General features: G+C 32.0%; 2 protein-coding genes across 3 annotated transcripts in view; one reads left to right on the forward strand and one right to left on the reverse strand.

Annotated features, from left to right (window-relative positions):
• The window catches only part of LOC127278391 (protein lozenge-like), a 35,650-nt gene extending 34,332 nt beyond the window's left edge, over nt 1–1,318 (forward strand). For both annotated transcript variants that reach the window (XM_051300097.1, XM_051300096.1), the window contains one exon: nt 378–1,318. In XM_051300097.1, coding sequence (XP_051156054.1) covers nt 378–847 — 470 coding nt within the window. In that variant the 3' untranslated portion in view covers nt 848–1,318. The remainder of the gene's footprint in view (nt 1–377) is intronic.
• Nucleotides 1,319–3,335: 2,017 nt separating this feature from the next.
• The window catches only part of LOC127278392 (brefeldin A-inhibited guanine nucleotide-exchange protein 3), a 28,874-nt gene continuing 15,148 nt past the window's right edge, over nt 3,336–17,061 (reverse strand). The window contains exons 8-20 of the mRNA XM_051300099.1: nt 13,448–14,049; nt 13,102–13,286; nt 12,644–12,806; nt 12,261–12,569; nt 11,971–12,193; nt 11,759–11,908; nt 11,285–11,693; nt 10,991–11,203; nt 9,941–10,935; nt 9,122–9,350; nt 6,641–6,867; nt 5,167–6,559; nt 3,336–4,517 (exon numbers count right to left, since the gene is read on the reverse strand). Coding sequence (XP_051156056.1) covers nt 4,374–4,517; nt 5,167–6,559; nt 6,641–6,867; nt 9,122–9,350; nt 9,941–10,935; nt 10,991–11,203; nt 11,285–11,693; nt 11,759–11,908; nt 11,971–12,193; nt 12,261–12,569; nt 12,644–12,806; nt 13,102–13,286; nt 13,448–14,049 — 5,242 coding nt within the window. The 3' untranslated portion in view covers nt 3,336–4,373. The remainder of the gene's footprint in view (nt 4,518–5,166; nt 6,560–6,640; nt 6,868–9,121; nt 9,351–9,940; nt 10,936–10,990; nt 11,204–11,284; nt 11,694–11,758; nt 11,909–11,970; nt 12,194–12,260; nt 12,570–12,643; nt 12,807–13,101; nt 13,287–13,447; nt 14,050–17,061) is intronic.

Below are 17,061 nucleotides of genomic sequence, written 5' to 3' on the forward strand. Positions count from 1 at the left end.
CGAGGAAAATAAATATTGCATATTATATATTTATTAAATTATAATCGCGATTATTTAACTGTAAATAATAAAAAGAAAGGAATTAAAATTCGAAATCAACTTTATGAATAACAAAAAGAATTTGCAAAGTGTTGCATAACTTTTATTTCACTGAATTTCCATTCTTTACAACTGTGGCAATTTAATCTTTGAGTTTCCAGTCTATGTACTGTCGGTAAAGTAGTCTGGGCGCGAAATTTAAATTAAAAAAAAAAATTTTAATTTCGTTAAAGGATAGTTTTGCTAAATATATTAGAAAAATTTTTCAACTACAATCCAGGATGTATATTTTATTTATTTTGTATTTTTATAATTTGAAAAATAAAATTGTTTTGCAGTTCTTCCATCAGATGGTCAGCAGGACGCTTACACTCCAAACTGCGTGACCATGTACCCTAGTCATGGAGCTACAACAAATACAATACCCCTAGTTTCTGGAAAGCCTAGTGATCCTGAAATTTTTGCTAGTGGAGGAACCGGAAGTACAAGTCCAGGTTATCACTATGGTTCATGGACTGCTGGTCCAACAACTCCTGTTCCAGTACCATCTCACAATTATAATCCCAATTATCAAGGCTATTACAATAATCCTGGACAAAATTATATTAATTCAACACCTATGGTCCTTTATCCCCAATTATACAGTACAGTCAATCAAAATCAAATTCATCTTCATCTACATGGTGATCTCAATGATGATCAAGTCACAATTGCCAGTGGAAGTCTTACAATCAATAGTAATCGTGTTGAAATTGGTGTTATGGGAGAAGAAAATGAACAAAGAAATGATGTTTGGCGACCTTACTAAAAAAAAAAAAAAAAATATTCTCTAATTCGAATTATCTTTCTTTGTAGCAAGACACTCATCTTCTTCAAGGAGGGGGAATAAAAAATAGTTCAAAATCCAATATATATAGAACCAATTTTTTTTTTGTGAAAACGACTATTTGAGTGAACCAGTGATAAAAAAAAGAACCAAATTAGTGTGATATAAATTTTTTTTTGTAAATTATAAAAAATTATTGCTCTGGAAAAATTATTCTGAAAAAAAGTGAATTTTTAAAATCAATGCGAGTTGAGGGACACTATTGTGCGAGTGAAAATGAAAAAAAAAAGCTTTTAATGTAAACTACATTATATATACACAAAATGAGATGGGACTTTGTAAAAATACAATTTTTAGACTCATCTTCTCAATGGGAAAAAGAAACGATATATATATTGTTGTACATATGCATAGATATTTTCCATGAAATAAAAATCTTGCCGAATTCGTTAATTTACGTCTTCGTATGAAAGAAAAACCCTTCAATAATTTTTATTTTTTCAATTTTATTATTTTACTAATGAATTAGTAGAATTAATAGATTTTAATGATTTTGCAGAAATATAACTAAAATTAGTAAGTGTTTTTACTGATTTAAATATTTTTTACTAATTGAATTAATGAAATAGTGACGCGATGGCAGCGCTCCTAGTGTTCACTATCGGTAATACAAAACGTCACTCCCTCGAATTTTTTTTTCGTTGCTTACATTTCATTATATTTTATAGTAATTTTACTAAAAATTAGTAGAAATTTACTAATTTGGAGTTAGAGTACAAATAGAGTGATAGACGTAAACATGAAAGGAAAATTATTGATAAAATTAAACATGAAATTAAAAAGTAATGGTTAGGGAAAACTAATATATTGATTTATTATAAAGAGAGGAACGAATGTAACAAACGAGATTGAAAGACTTGGAAGAAAACTGATAAATTGTCATGGTTTTATCTGGGGGCGTTGAGAGGGCATGGATAATCCTTTTTACGAGCGTAGCGAGCTCCATTTAATATTTAAAGGTTGCTGCGAGTGACGAAGCGATGGATAGTTGCGGTCTGGCCAGACCTCCCTTTATTAGCAATCTACCATTCCTACCCCATGGCTCCAGTTCAGTCCTGTAATATACAATCCACCATTTCTCTTGGTGCTCACAGCTAATAACTATATTTTACTTCCACTCTCTCTCTCTCTCTCTCTCTCTCCATATATATATACATATAGAAAATCATCCCTTTCATCCAGCTTGACAAAATATTCATTCTTGTCTTTTTTTATTCTCTAGAAACTATACATTACACGACGAACATTGATTTTTCCCTTCTTTCGATTTTCTCAGAAACTCTAATATTTCTTCTATTTCTATACAAGATTTAAATATTTCGATTATTTTTTTTTAACTAAACTTTAAGAGTCATAAATCTTTGTAACATCGATTTAAAAAATCAGTCAACACCTAATAAAAAAAATAACTATTATATATTTTTTCTGACACAATAAAAAAAAAACCGCAAAAAAAATTTATTTCCTTGGACTTTACGATGTGACCAAAATATAAAGAGTGTGGAAGTAAAAATAAAAGTAAATTTTTGTATCCGGTGTATATAATAGATGACACACATATCAGACAATAGTCGCGGGACACAATAAATAAAAATCCTAAACCTATTTTGTACAATTTTTTTTTTTTTTTGATTTTATTTTTACAACCTCAACCCTCAAACAATTCCTGCCAATGGAAGATGAGAAATAAAGCCATGGAATAAAGGAAAGACGACCGTTTGCTCGTAAGCTCCTCTCTTTACGAGACATGGATGACTCGGCTTGCCCAACCGCAGACGCAAACTCAAATCTCTTTTTTTCTCTCTCTTTCTCTCATCAGCCTTTTTTATTTTATCATTTTTCATAGAGTGCCATTTTACAGAAAAAAAATTTTACAAATTTTTTTTCAGTTATCAATTATTTAGTTTCTTTTCAAAAAAAAAAGAAAAGTCATTAGAAATCAGTGTAAAGAAAAAGTTAAAACATAAATATTAATTTTGCATAAACATAAATGAAAAGTATGTCACACACTTGAAAAAGCTAATGAGAAATATTTATAGGAGAAAAAAAAATCCTACTTAACAACCGTATGATAAGATGAAACTAAATATGAAATTAATATCAAATGGTGCCATTCGAGATAGACCTTCATTGAAATACTTACTTTTCTCTCTCTTTCTTTCTTGATGAATAACAAAGTTACGAGTTGTTGAAACCAAATACTTCATTGCAATTCCCTCGCCTACGAGGGAACCACAGACTACAGTTAAGTGCAAAGAGCATAAATAATCGTCGAAAGCCGTAAGAGTAGAGAATAGATCATAAATAATAAACTGATCTTGTCTTACAGAGATAAGCAGAAAAAAAAGAAACAGAATTTGTTCTAAAAAAAAAAAAATTTTTAGATTTTAAGAAATAAAACAACAAACACTATATTCCAAAAAGCAAGACAGCTTGCGTATATTGTCATTTATTGTATGGCCATTCATCGCAAAAATACTGAAATACTTTACAATATATAGCATTCGAAATAACGCTCATCTTCCATAATCTTATACATTTTTCTTACATTATTTATTCATACTCTGAAATTATTTATTTGATAAGTAAAATTATCATCAAAAAATGATGGCTACTTAAGTAGCCAACTATTTAAAGGTTAGACTCGTATCGCGCAAGCGCAATTTTTAAACGCGCATGCGTAAAGTCCTCTGATGCGCGTTAAATAGCATTTTTTAAATTATTTTTTAAAAAAAGAGAGATTCTTGTTGATATTTTTGCAGAAAATAAGAGAGAAAATGCTTCAAAAATTTTTTACTGAATTTTCTGCTCATTCTCATTAATATTTCAATATACTCTTAACCCCTTTTGTAAAAACGCGCACATAAAGATTTACATTTATGAATATACTTTTTGTTCATTGCTCTTTTTTTTTGCTAACTAAATACATAAATTTTCTCTTTTAGATTAAAGATATTTTTTTTATGCACGTCAAATTCTTAAAACATATCGAAAAAAAATTAGAATTTAATAATTAATGTTAAATATACACATTTTTCAAAAGACTAGCCCGAGCAATAAAAATTGTTATTACAATACCAACATTTAATATAAAGCATTTAAATTTATTTATAGAAAAAGCTATTGCAGTTGAAAACTAATATAACGTTTCTTCAAATGAAATCTAATAAAATATATATATTTACAACGTTGTAATAAAAATATCACAACTTATATTTGAAGCAAATAAATAATTGAAAACTAAAGTTTTTACTTGCCTCAAACAAAAGTTTTCATTAATATAGACTATAAAAATGGAGACAATTTTTTTAAAAATTCTCAAAGAATAAAATTTTTCTTTGCAAATAAAGAAAAATTGAAAATTTCTTTTTAAACTTCCTTATTTTTTTATCCATTCCTTTCTTCTTTTTTTTGTCTTCAATTTATTCAATAACAATTTTTTCGCTTATTATTTACTTGCCAAGCCATATATTGTTATGATGCGTTGAAAGACAGCCGATAATCTCTGCTTTAGAGACGGATCAGTTGCGTGTCTCGTCAAAATTCTGACACCGCCTACCAGGACCGGAAGTAACGGCGCCAATCGCTCATCCTGTGAACAATAATTTGTCCCTTTTCAAATTATCTGTGATCTGTAATCAGTGCGGGTATTCTGGAAAATTGGAATCGGCTTGTATTTTTTTTTTAATAATACAGTGAAACCCACGTATATCGGATTTCAAGGAACCGGAAGAAAATCCGATATAAGCGGGAATCCGAATTATACGGGTCCGATTTACGTGTATTAAATTAAGTTTTAATCCTTAAAATATTATAATAAATAAATATTTATCTTTGTAATGCGCGTTTGCAAAATTAAATTTTATTTGCGAGCGCTACCTTACCGACTGATGGTAAAAACAAGTTTTTGGAAAGATGACAATATAAAAAATTACCGACACAGAAATCTACCTTACCGACTGATGGTAAAGAATTATTTTTTTTGAAATTTTATCAACTTTTTCAAAACGCTTTTACCATCAGTCGGTAAGGTAGATTTCTGTGTCGGTAATTTTTTATATTTTCATTTTTCAAATTTTTTTCTTTACCATCAGTCGGTAAGGTAGATTTCTAGATCGGTAATTTTTTATATTAGCATTTTCCGAAAAAAATATCAGACTAGAGTCACGAAACTCTAAAAAAGAAAGAAAACTAGAAACCCAAAATATTTCAAAATCAATTATATAAAAAAAATTACTCACCGATAGTGCCAAAACCGAATCGAATGTTGCATTTAAAGTTTCAGCCCATGCTTTTCGATGTGCCTCACTGTCCTTATTAATTGTACTTCTCTTTTGAAATTCAAATTCAAATACTTGACTGAAAATATATTGATTTGCAACAAGCATCTTTTCATCGTCGTCCTCAAGAAAAGGATTCGTTCTAAAACCCCTTTTACTTCTTTTATAATCCTCCAATAGTGCTTCAACATTATCAGAAGGATTTAATTCCAATGCATTTTTCATTCTCGATTGATTTTGCAATTTTTTTAAATCAAATGATTGAAGTTCCATTGCTGATTTTGATCGTAATGAAACTTTATTAGAAAGTTTTTCATCAAAATCAATTCCACGAGACATAATACAAATGTCACTATTTCTTCTTTCAAAATATTTACATGGTGTTCTCTCCATTTCCACATCTTCATATTCATCTTTATTCCATTTTCTTTTCTCGACAGTACTTTTTGATCTTGGATTTAGTTTAATTGTAAGTTGATCCTCACTCGAACAACTCTTGAGTGGTTCGGGTGTAAATGAATTTTTCGAATCAATACATCCTTCACTTGATGTACATCCTGATCGATCGGGATAAACAATTCTATCATTTATTGAACCTAATCTCGAAGCAGGTCTTGAATCATCAGTTTCTGGTTCGGATTCAGGACCCGAATCAGTTGAATATTCAACAGCTAAATCCGAAAGTCTAAAAGGTCTCTCGTCCTTTTCATTTTCAACTTTCAAACCCAATTCCTCTAATTCTTCCTCAACATTAGGATTATAAATATCCTCATCATGATCATCATCATCAGTTGTAAATCCAGTATTTTCCTCAATTCCATCGTCTTGCGGTGGTTCATCTTTAATTTCAGCGTACTCATCAGGTTGTGCAACAAGGAGAAATACTTTTCTCTCGGAAAACCCATCAATACGTGTATATCTACCGTCCTTATCCATTACAATTGCAGAATAAGTCTCACACAATTCATTAAATGCAACACGTAAATATTTCAAATATTTCACAAGATCTGAATATTTATCATGATTCTTTGAATCAATTCGCAGGAGGGCTTTCACATTATCAAGATCAACATTAGTTCGTTCAATTTCACGTAGGGATAATTCAAAAAGTGTCATAATTTTAATCATCCAAGAGGCTGCAGCTTGTCGATAGAGATTAGCTGGCTTTTCTAAATTCGCGACTTTTTGAACTAGAAATTTGAGACTTGGTCGTGCATCAAACTTTAAAGCTGCCGAATAAGAAAGATCTAGAGCAGCAAGAAAAGTTTCAATATGATGGGGCCTTAAATTCACAAGGCCAGCTGATGTTGGTAATTTTGATGATGTCATTGGACCTAGGATCACATGAGAAATACTGAAACAATTCAAGAAGGAAAAAATTGAAATTTCAAAATGAGATAAGATATTGGAAAAAAAAGGGGGAAATGAAATTTACCTTGGCATTAGGGGACCAAAGCCTTGAAGAAGGACACTTGCAATGCAATGAAGAAGCATTTGATGAACCACAAGTCCAACAACTAAAGCTCTCAGATGTACTCTTATTATATACAAATCAGGGTTAAGAGTTGTTTCAATCGATTGGGGATATAGTAGGAAGACATAAGATCTGCCATCGGAAGACCTTAAATTATCATCTGCTCGTTGTTCCTCTAGGAGGAATACCTAGGGCACAATATTGAGAAATGTCATCAGAAGCAAAAACATTTCTTTCTGTTAAAGCAAAACGTTCTGTGATTTTCTAAACTAATCCTATTTAATTATTATAATATATCTTCTTTCTTTTTTCATTTTTATATTCCTTTTCTTTAATGAAACAAAAACAAAAAAAAATCTAATTAAAAGATCATCAAAATGAGACCATTTTCACCGTGTGGATAAATTTAATCCTCCGTGAGGTTAAGATATAATCTGCATCTGCGCAGGATGTTTGCTTTTGCGCAGACGCAGAATATATCTTAACCTCTCGGAAGATTAAATTTATCCACACGTTGAAGACAGTCTCATATTGGGCATACAAAACAAAAATTATTCCACCTGGAAGATAAAATCAATGAAATTAAAAATGAAATTAAATAAATATTAAATAGACGAATTTAGAAAACCACTTTTAGATTTCGATTATGCTATTCAGTATTAAAATCAATATTAATCTAGCCTCTAAATTCTATGTTAGTGTTTGGTATAAAAAAGGGCAAACGAGAGTATCAAATATGTGATGACTAATGTCAATATATATAAGTAAATGTGATTTTTTTTTAATTGTTCGTTTATAATAATACGTGTGCGCACTACTAAAGCTGCATTTCTTCTATGAGAGGTGTAATATTTATAATTAGAAAAAAAAAATTATTACATATATATGTGAGAGAGAGAGAGTGAAATAAATTCTAGCCATGGTCTCAAGCCATGGATTTTAATGGTGATTCACAAGACCGTGCCACTTCAAAACGCAATGATTTCTATATAATCACTTTCGACAGGGTCCTTCGTGTTTTTTTTCTTTAGAGATATATATGTATTTGAAAAAATGTAAAAGATGAAAGAATGAAATTTTAATAATTGGAAGGACCCAGTCAATGAAATCCTGCAAATGGATCTCGAGTGCCTTCTACCAGCGAGTGCATTCAAGTGTTTTTCTTTTCTTTTTTTTTTTTTAATGCGATTTAAAAACTGCATTATATCGAAAAATTATCGGCAGGCCGTTTCCACCAGTAAAAAATAAATTCATATAATATTATACTTCTCTCATATTCTACACAAAAGTCATTCAAATTTCTATGAATACAATTTATTTATTGCTCTAATTAATTTGCTTACTAAAAAAATTTAATTTCTAATTAATTTGCTTTCTAAAATATTTAATTTCTAAATTCTAATTTTTTTATTTCTAAATTAAAAATTTAATTTTGAATAATAAACAGCCGAAAAGTGTAAAAAAAAAGAAAATTTGTTAATTTCCATGACAATAGAAATGAATCTAAATATATAATATAAAGAAGCGAAAAAATTTGAATTACTAATTAAAAGCCAAAAGGTCTTGGCCTACCGACATTTAACTTCAACGACGACGACGACTGATATTGACGTAATTGAATTCTGAAGACTACAAAATATATTATATCTTTTTTTTTAAGGGAGGAGGATAGAAAACCGAAGGGTTTTTTTTTGGGGGGGGGTAGTATCGAAAATTTTTAAAATCCATGACGAGAGTTACCGTGGACAACTAGAGCCAATGGGGGCCCGTGTTCGACGTAGTGTTAGTGTAATCGGGGGGTGTCGTGTGCTGCCTACAACCGACGGGATAGGAAGTAGTGTGCTGATCAATCAGTGTCGTCTCAATGGTCATCGTATCCTGGAAAGGTGTCGTAAGCAGTGATGTCGCACTCTGCCTCTTGATGGCAGTCAATATCTCTCGCAGCTGGCTTACCTGGGAGCAAGTCACGTCAGGAGGGAAGCACATTTGCTCATTTCACATATTTTTGTTTTTTCATTTTCAAATCGAAAAGTTTTTTTCAATAAAAGAAAATTTTTAGTATCTTTCTAATATAAAGTTTTGTTTTAATTATTTGTGACGTTCTCTGAAGAAAGGGACATAATGCCTAGGTCCTTTCCTTCAGAGTGTGTCAGTCCTAAAGAATTTAATTTGCTTTAAATTTTCATTATGAATAGAATAAAGCAAGAACGTGCTTCCCGCTTGAAATTAATCGAAGGAAAGCCTAACTTGAAAAGAATGCGTATGTATGTATATTGATATGAATCTTAGAATTATATCCTATAAATACCGTCTTTATAGCAGAATCACAGGCGCAGTTTATATTATAAATAAAGACTGGCGTGGATATCAAAAATTTACTGCGGCTCTTTTAAATGTACTTTTTAAAAAAATGACTCTACTTAGAAAAATGTTATTACAGACCTGTGAAGCAAGTTGTCGTAAACGTTCCGATTCTTCAGCCGAAACATCACGACGTGCCGCTACCTTCACTTGGGCAACGTCACCGTAAAAAGATTCTGAACGTGGCGAAAAAGCCATTGTCAATTGATGTAACTCCTGAAGAGAATGCGAGCACGCTCTATAACAAGCCACACCGCAAACTTCCCACTGTTCCGGTGTCAAATTTGGACCACTACTCACCAACATGTGTCTGACAATGAACAAAAAAAAATTGTTCTTCTTAAACTCAAAAATAATCCAAAAAGAATTAAAAAAAAAAACCCCAAAGAAATTCAAAACCTTGCTAGATTTTCCAAAATGAAATGTAACACAAGTTGGTGACAGCGGTGGGATTTTTCTTTTTTTCTATTCTAAATTTTAATCAAGAAACTTATTCTAATCGAAATCCCGTTTTCCATGTACGTTATAGTCAACTGAACCTGCTTCATTTTAAAGGATAGTAGGTATAAAAACGATACTCCGTCATCGGGGGGATAGAATTACCAATGGATGCGTGCCATGCATTTATATGAATAAAATGCGACGACAGAAATCAAGGTGCATGAGTATGAGTGCTACGAAGTTTCGAATATCGGTGGCTACTTTATCCCACCCGACAACCTGTCAAGCTTCATTATCATCTTACCAACGCTCATTCGAACGATACAAGTTCTACATTCCTTATTTCATCTTTTCTTTAATTAAATCAATGCAAATAATAATTGCATTTAAAAAAAAAATCCCACCACTGTCACCAATTGTTTTCTTACTTTTTGACAAAAAAAAATTATATTAACCCACCTGATACAAGCACAGCCAAGACGTGCAATACTTTCAGTTGGTTGAACAACACATTCTGCCATTACCAATAATAATTGCTTCAACATTAACGTCGTAGCCGGAAGAAATGTATCATTCCTTTTCACTTCTGGTCCTTGTAGATAAGTGACAAAATCAACAACCAAATCAGTCGTTAGTCCACAGCATTGTTTAAAATTAGGAGCAAAATTATCCCAACCACGAACAATTTTCGCCGTTTTTCTTAACCAATTTTGCACCATTGGTAACAGTAAATGATTTACACAATATAATCCAAACGCTGGTCCCGGAACGTTTAGTGTATCTCTCAATAAATGAAAAAATGTTTCAAGAACATGTGGTTGATATCTTCGTGGACAAATCATTGTTGCGCTAGCCAAACCTTCTATTAAAATATACCATACTCTCAATATACCACTTGGTCTATCCAAACTCTGCAATGTCATCGTTTGACTAGGATCAATTTTTGTCAATATATCATAAGACATTTCCGGTATATTCTCATCAATTTTCTCATCAAATTTCATTATTTCAACATTTGGAATATTTGGATCAACATACTGTGGAATTGTTGACATTGGTATACGTTGTGCCGAATGAAATATTGGACACGCTGGCATTCTATACATTGACGCTAAAATATCACTACAACTCAAAAGATATTTCAAACTCTCAACGCACAATCGCATTTTTCTTGCCTCCAATATATCAATATCCTGATCATTATCCAAATTGTCAGTCTCAGCTGAACCTCTCACGTGTCTCAATAGACATAAAATACAATCGAGTGCTGCATTCGCAAACACCAATGTATTATCCGTTGAAAGGAATACTCGAAATACTTCCAATAGTGGCGCTGATTCAACACTATCCGAATTGCCAACCGAGGCAATTCTCAATGCACCAAAAAGTGGACGCCAACCTGAACGTATTTCAGTTCGATTTGTCTCAACAAATTCACAAATGCAACTGACAATCTGCAAAAGAAAACTGATAATATTAAAGGACAAAAAATGAATTTAGATAACTTACCTGATCTTGAACATCGCTATCGCATAATTCCAAACAAAGAAGATTTTCAAATGGTTTAAAGAGAGCTTCATTAAAATGAAAATGAGCCAATTCAACTTGTTCGTTCAACAGCGCTGTCATTGAATCATGAATACATTGAACAGCTTTTTTCGAAATACTACGATCCTTATGGCAAGCTGCTTCCATAAAATGTGGTCCTAAAATACTCCAAACCTACCCAAAACGGAAACAAAATTATTATTATTTATATTATTTAAATTTACTATTTAAATTTATTATTTGATTCCAATTTACCCTCATCACGTGAATCAAGGGTCTTCCACTTTTAACACATTTCAACATTACTTCTCCCAATCTACTCAACAGCAGAACGTTTAATTCATCTTCTCTTGGTTTACTTCTCCTCCACCAGACTCGTCTGTTCTCCTTGACACCATCAATATTTTTGAATAGCTGATCCTTACTAGCTTTACACAATGCGGTTAAAAAGAAACAAAGAGCACGTAAATTCAGTTTTAATGCTGCATCCTCAAATAATCTATCCACCTGCTGTGAGAGAACGCAAATTATTTTTGCTGCATAATCAGCGGGAAGAATACCATTAAACTGACTATCGGCATTTGATTCTTGAATTATTTCCGGAATTGTGTCTATTCCAATATTTTGCGTATAGGGACTCGATAGAAAACTGTACACATCAACGCTGTAAAAATAATCAAAAATTTAGTACCACTAGAAAAGTAATGTTTTGTTGTTTCTCCAACATACCATGTCTCATCATCATCAATGTTAAAATTCAGTTTATTTGATTTCGTATCTGTTTCTTTTTTCTCCTTTTTATGCTGCACCTTTGGCATTGTTGGATTTTGATTCTTTCCAAAGAAATCATGTTCCAATTTACTTACATAGAGGCAACAACTGAAAAATTTGTTACTTTTATACTTTAAAGTTCTATCAAAAAGCAAACCAAATAAACTTACGTAAAAATATGAGGCCAACAATCACTTCCATGGCTACCCAATTCTAAACCCCTGCCTAAAAGTACTTCCATACTTAAAGCATGTGACGAATGTAAATTAGTTGCTCTATTCTGTAATTTCAGCCTAAGAACATCTTTGGTTCTTCTCAATTTTGAAATTGACTGTTCAGAACATGCGGCTTTTGCCAAAAGGGCAAATATAGCTCCGCAACGATTTTGCAATCCTTTGAAAGAAAAAAGTAAAACATCAGTAATAAAACAAAATTTCTAGACGATTTTAAAGAAAAATACCTAAAATATTGCTTAAAATTGCCGCCTTATGAAGGCCCTCCAATGCTAAAATAATTGTATCTTTGACACATCTACTGCCACCGTCTTTATTTAATATTCCCTTGCCACTTTCTTCTTTACATGGATTTAAACCTGTTGCAAGAACAGCAATCATACTGTCCCAACAACATGTCAACACACGTCTTGATAATTTGGCACCGGCTTCTGCTTCTGTTGTGGGTTCACTACGCGATAATTGTGCACGTTCTAATCGACGGAAATCAGAGAGAAATTGTCCACCTCTTTGACTTCCGCTTATTCCATCGACATCTGTAAATATTTGCCTAGTTTAGTACAACAAAAATAGACACAACTTTCTATATTTAGTTATTAATTAAACTAACCAATGAGAACATTAACAAGTGCACTGTTTTCTGTTGAATTTGGATTATAACCACTTTTTTCAAGAAGATTGCAAGCTAAAATTTGTTGATACAATTCAGAGAGCCAAGTTGCTGATAAATAAACCAATACTCCTGATCCGTGTACCTCTTCAACAAATTGTTCCTAAAAGATTTTAATAATTTTAAATATTATATTCAGCCTTTTTAGAGGTTTCACAAAGTACATAGAACTTTTTACAAAGTCTCCAGACAGTTACATAAAGTTCTATAAAATTTCTATAGACATTTCTAGAAAATTCCAGATTGTTTCCAGAAGGTTAAATAAGGTTTTCAAATTTACGATGAAGCTTATAGAATGTTCCATGAAATTGCAGGAAGATTTCATAAAGTTTTCAGTTGGATGAATTTTCTAGAAAGTTCCATGAACTTCATATAAAAGAAAAACACCACAAACACACCTCGTTAATTGGCACCTGTCGTCCCTCTTCCTCATAATAATTAAGTTTAATTAATTTCAAATTAAGAAGTAATGCAGCATAAGTTGCTAAATATATTCCATCAGCATTCATAATTGTAAGCAACGAACAAGAATCTTTATTAGAATCACATTGTTCTTGGAATTTCTGTTGTGAAGTAAATACACCTGAAAAAAACCGCCCAAATAATTTCATAGTTAACTTGAAAGTATCAAATACAGAAGTAACAAATTGATTCTTTTTGAAATTAACTCTATTGTAGCTTATTAGAAAATTAATTTAATTTCCAATCATAAAAAAAAAGTTAAAACTTTAATCACACACGTACTGTGACAATATTCGGAAGCAAAATTCTGCAACGCTTCATCAACCTCAATATTACTTCTCAAACTAAGAATCATTGGTATTAAATCACTTCTCAATGTTTTAACAAAACGTCGCGCATTATGACGTTCAACATCAACATTACATTCCTCAGCAACTTGTCGACCAACATGTAAACATTTTGGTAATTTCTCCAATCTTAATCGTTCGCGTTCATTTTCCAATGCATAATCAGTATCATCAATACTTGTATCCTCATTAACATCATCAGACTCGTGTGGACCTTCAGTATCAGTTGAATCACCATCCTCAGATGGACCATGACCTGATGATTCAGAATCCGAATAGGTTCCCTTTTTCATTAGTTCCAATTGTTCACGATAAGTTTTTGGAAGACGTGCCATCGATTGATATGTCAATGGACCACGATAATCACATGATTCAAGATCATCATAGAGACTATTAATTGTGCATGTATATTTGTGACTTATTGCTTTTCCTTCGCATAATTCTTGAAGTGCCGATAGCATTGCAACAATACAAGCAACGCTCGCATGAAGGACATTTACACCAGAACTTATTGACTCTTCAATTGAGTCCATAACTCTAAAAAGATAATAATCATTTTTTGCATTTTTTTTTACTATTTTGCCAAGAAATTGTAAATTATATATATATAAATATTTTAATTATTACTACTGAATTAATAAAAACAAATTATATAGCTTCTTTATATAGTTTATTATTTTTTAAAATTTTATAGTTTTACACAGGTTAATGTTTTATCTACCAAACCATAAAAGGATTAGAGCAATCTTGAAATAAATTTTTGGTTTTCGAAAAACTTTCGATTTTTTCAATTTAATAGACTGGATTTTGAGTCAGACATAAGTAAAGTTCCTATAAATCCCACAAATTAACCTAATAAGTATGGCGCACTTTTTGATTGCTCCAGCGGATGCTGAACTACACTCAAAAAATCGTGGGAAAAATTTTTGAAAAAAAAATTTACCAGATAAAGACTCGGGAATAATGCCAAAAAATTGAGCAAAAAGTCTCGAACAAAAAATGTATGGCGCACTTTTTGATTGGTCCAGCGGATGCTGAGCTACACTCACTAAAACTGGGGAAAAATTTTCGAAAAAAAAAATTTGCCAGATAATGACTCGGGAATAATGCCAAAAAATTGAGCAAAAAGTCTCGAACAAAAAATGTATAGCGCACTTTTTGATTGGTCCAGCGGATGCTGAGCTACACTCACTAAAACTGGGAAAAAATTTTCGAAAAAAAAAATTTGCCAGATAATGACTCGGGAATAATGCCAAAAAATTGAGCAAAAAGTCTCGAACAAAAAATGTATGGCGCACTTTTTGATTGGTCCAGCGGATGCTGAGCTACACTCACTAAAACTGGGGAAAAATTTTCGAAAAAAAAAATTTGCCAGATAATGACTCGGGAATAATGCCAAAAAATTGAGCAAAAAGTCTCGAACAAAAAATGTATAGCGCACTTTTTGATTGGTCCAGCGGATGCTGAGCTACACTCAAAAATATTTTGGAAAAATTTTCAAAAAATTAAATTCGCGAGATAATCGTTCGGTAATACCGCCAAAGTAATTAGAAGAAAGTTCTGAACAAAAAATGTATGGCGCACTTTTTGATTGGTCCAGCAGATGCTGAGCTACACTCAAAAATATTTTGGAAAAATTTTCAAAAAATTAAATTCACGACATAATTGTTCGGGAATACCGCCAAAGTAGTTAGAAGAAAGTTCTGAACCAAAAATTTATGGCGCACTTTTTGATTGGTCCAGCGGATGCTGAGCTACACTCAAAAATATTTTGGAAAAATTTTCGAAAAATTAAATTTGCGAGATAATAGTTCGGGAATACCACCAATAAAATAGGGAAAAAGTTTCGAACAAAAAATGTATGGCGCACTTTTTGATTGGTCCAGCGGATGCTGAGCTACACCAGAAAACAAATTTGGAAAAAATTTCGAAAAATTAAATTTGCGAGATAATCGCTCCGGAATATCACCAATAAAATAGGGAAAAAGTTTCGAACAAAAAATGTATGGCGCACTTTCTGATTGGTCCAGCGGATGCTGAGCTACACTCAAAAATATTTTGGAAAAATTTTCGAAAAATTAAATTCGCGAGATAATCGTTCGGTAATACCGCCAAAGTAATTAGAAGAAAGTTCTGAACAAAAAATGTATGGCGCACTTTTTGATTGGTCCAGCGGATGCTGAGCTACACTCAAAAATATTTTGCAAAAATTTTCAAAAAATTAAATTCGCGAGATAATCGTTCGGTAATACCGCCAAAGTAATTAGAAGAAAGTTCTGAACAAAAAATGTATGGCGCACTTTTTGATTGGTCCAGCGGATGCTGAGCTACACTCAAAAATATTTTGGAAAAATTTTCAAAAAATTAAATTCGCGAGATAATCGTTCGGTAATACCGCCAAAGTAATTAGAAGAAAGTTCTGAACAAAAAATGTATGGCGCACTTTTTGATTGGTCCAGCAGATGCTGAGCTACACTCAAAAATATTTTGGAAAAATTTTCGAAAAATTAAATTTGCGAGATAATAGTTCGGGAATACCACCAATAAAATAAGGAAAAATTTTCGAACAAAAAATGTATGGCGCACTTTTTGATTGGTCCAGCGGATGCTGAGCTACACTCAAAAATATTTTGGAAAAATTTTCGAAAAATTAAATTTGGGAGATAATAGTTCGGGAATACCGCCAGAATCTTTAGCAAAAAGTAGCGAACAAAAAATGTATGGCGCACTTTTTGATTGGTCCAGCGGATGCTGAGCTACACCAGAAAACAAATTTGGAAAAAATTTCGAAAAATTAAATTTGCGAGATAATCGCTCCGGAATATCACCAATAAAATAGGGAAAAAGTTTCGAACAAAAAATGTATGGCGCACTTTTTGATTGGTCCAGCGGATGCTGAGCTACACTCAAAAATATTTTGGAAAAATTTTCGAAAAATTAAATTTGCGAGATAATAGTTCGGGAATACCGCCAAAATCTTTAGCAAAAAGTAGCGAACAAAAAATGTATGGCGCACTTTTTGATTGGTCCAGCGGATGCTGAGCTACACCAGAAAACAAATTTGGAAAAAATTTCGAAAAATTAAATTTGCGAGATAATCGCTCCGGAATATCACCAATAAAATAGGGAAAAAGTTTCGAACAAAAAATGTATGGCGCACTTTCTGATTGGTCCAGCGGTTGCTGAGCTACACTCAAAAATATTTTGCAAAAATTTTCGAAAAATTAAATTCGCGAAATAATCGTTCGGTAATACCGCCAAAGTAATTAGAAGAAAGTTCTGAACAAAAAATGTATGGCGCACTTTTTGATTGGTCCAGCGGATGCTGAGCTACACTCAAAAATATTTTGGAAAAATTTTCGAAAAATTAAATTTGCGAGATAATAGTTCGGGAATACCGCCAAAATCTTTAGCAAAAAGTAGCGAACAAAAAATGTATGGAGCACTTTTTGATTGGTCCAGCGGATGCTGAGCTACACTGGAAAACAAATTTGGTAAAAATTTAAAAAAATTAAATTTCCGAGATAATCGCTCCGGAATACCACCAAT

The sequence above is a fragment of the Leptopilina boulardi genome, unplaced genomic scaffold, assembly GCF_019393585.1.
Source record: "Leptopilina boulardi isolate dan_hultmark-lab unplaced genomic scaffold, ZJU_Lbou_2.1 LbouV2_202, whole genome shotgun sequence".
Classification (NCBI taxonomy): domain Eukaryota; kingdom Metazoa; phylum Arthropoda; class Insecta; order Hymenoptera; family Figitidae; genus Leptopilina; species Leptopilina boulardi.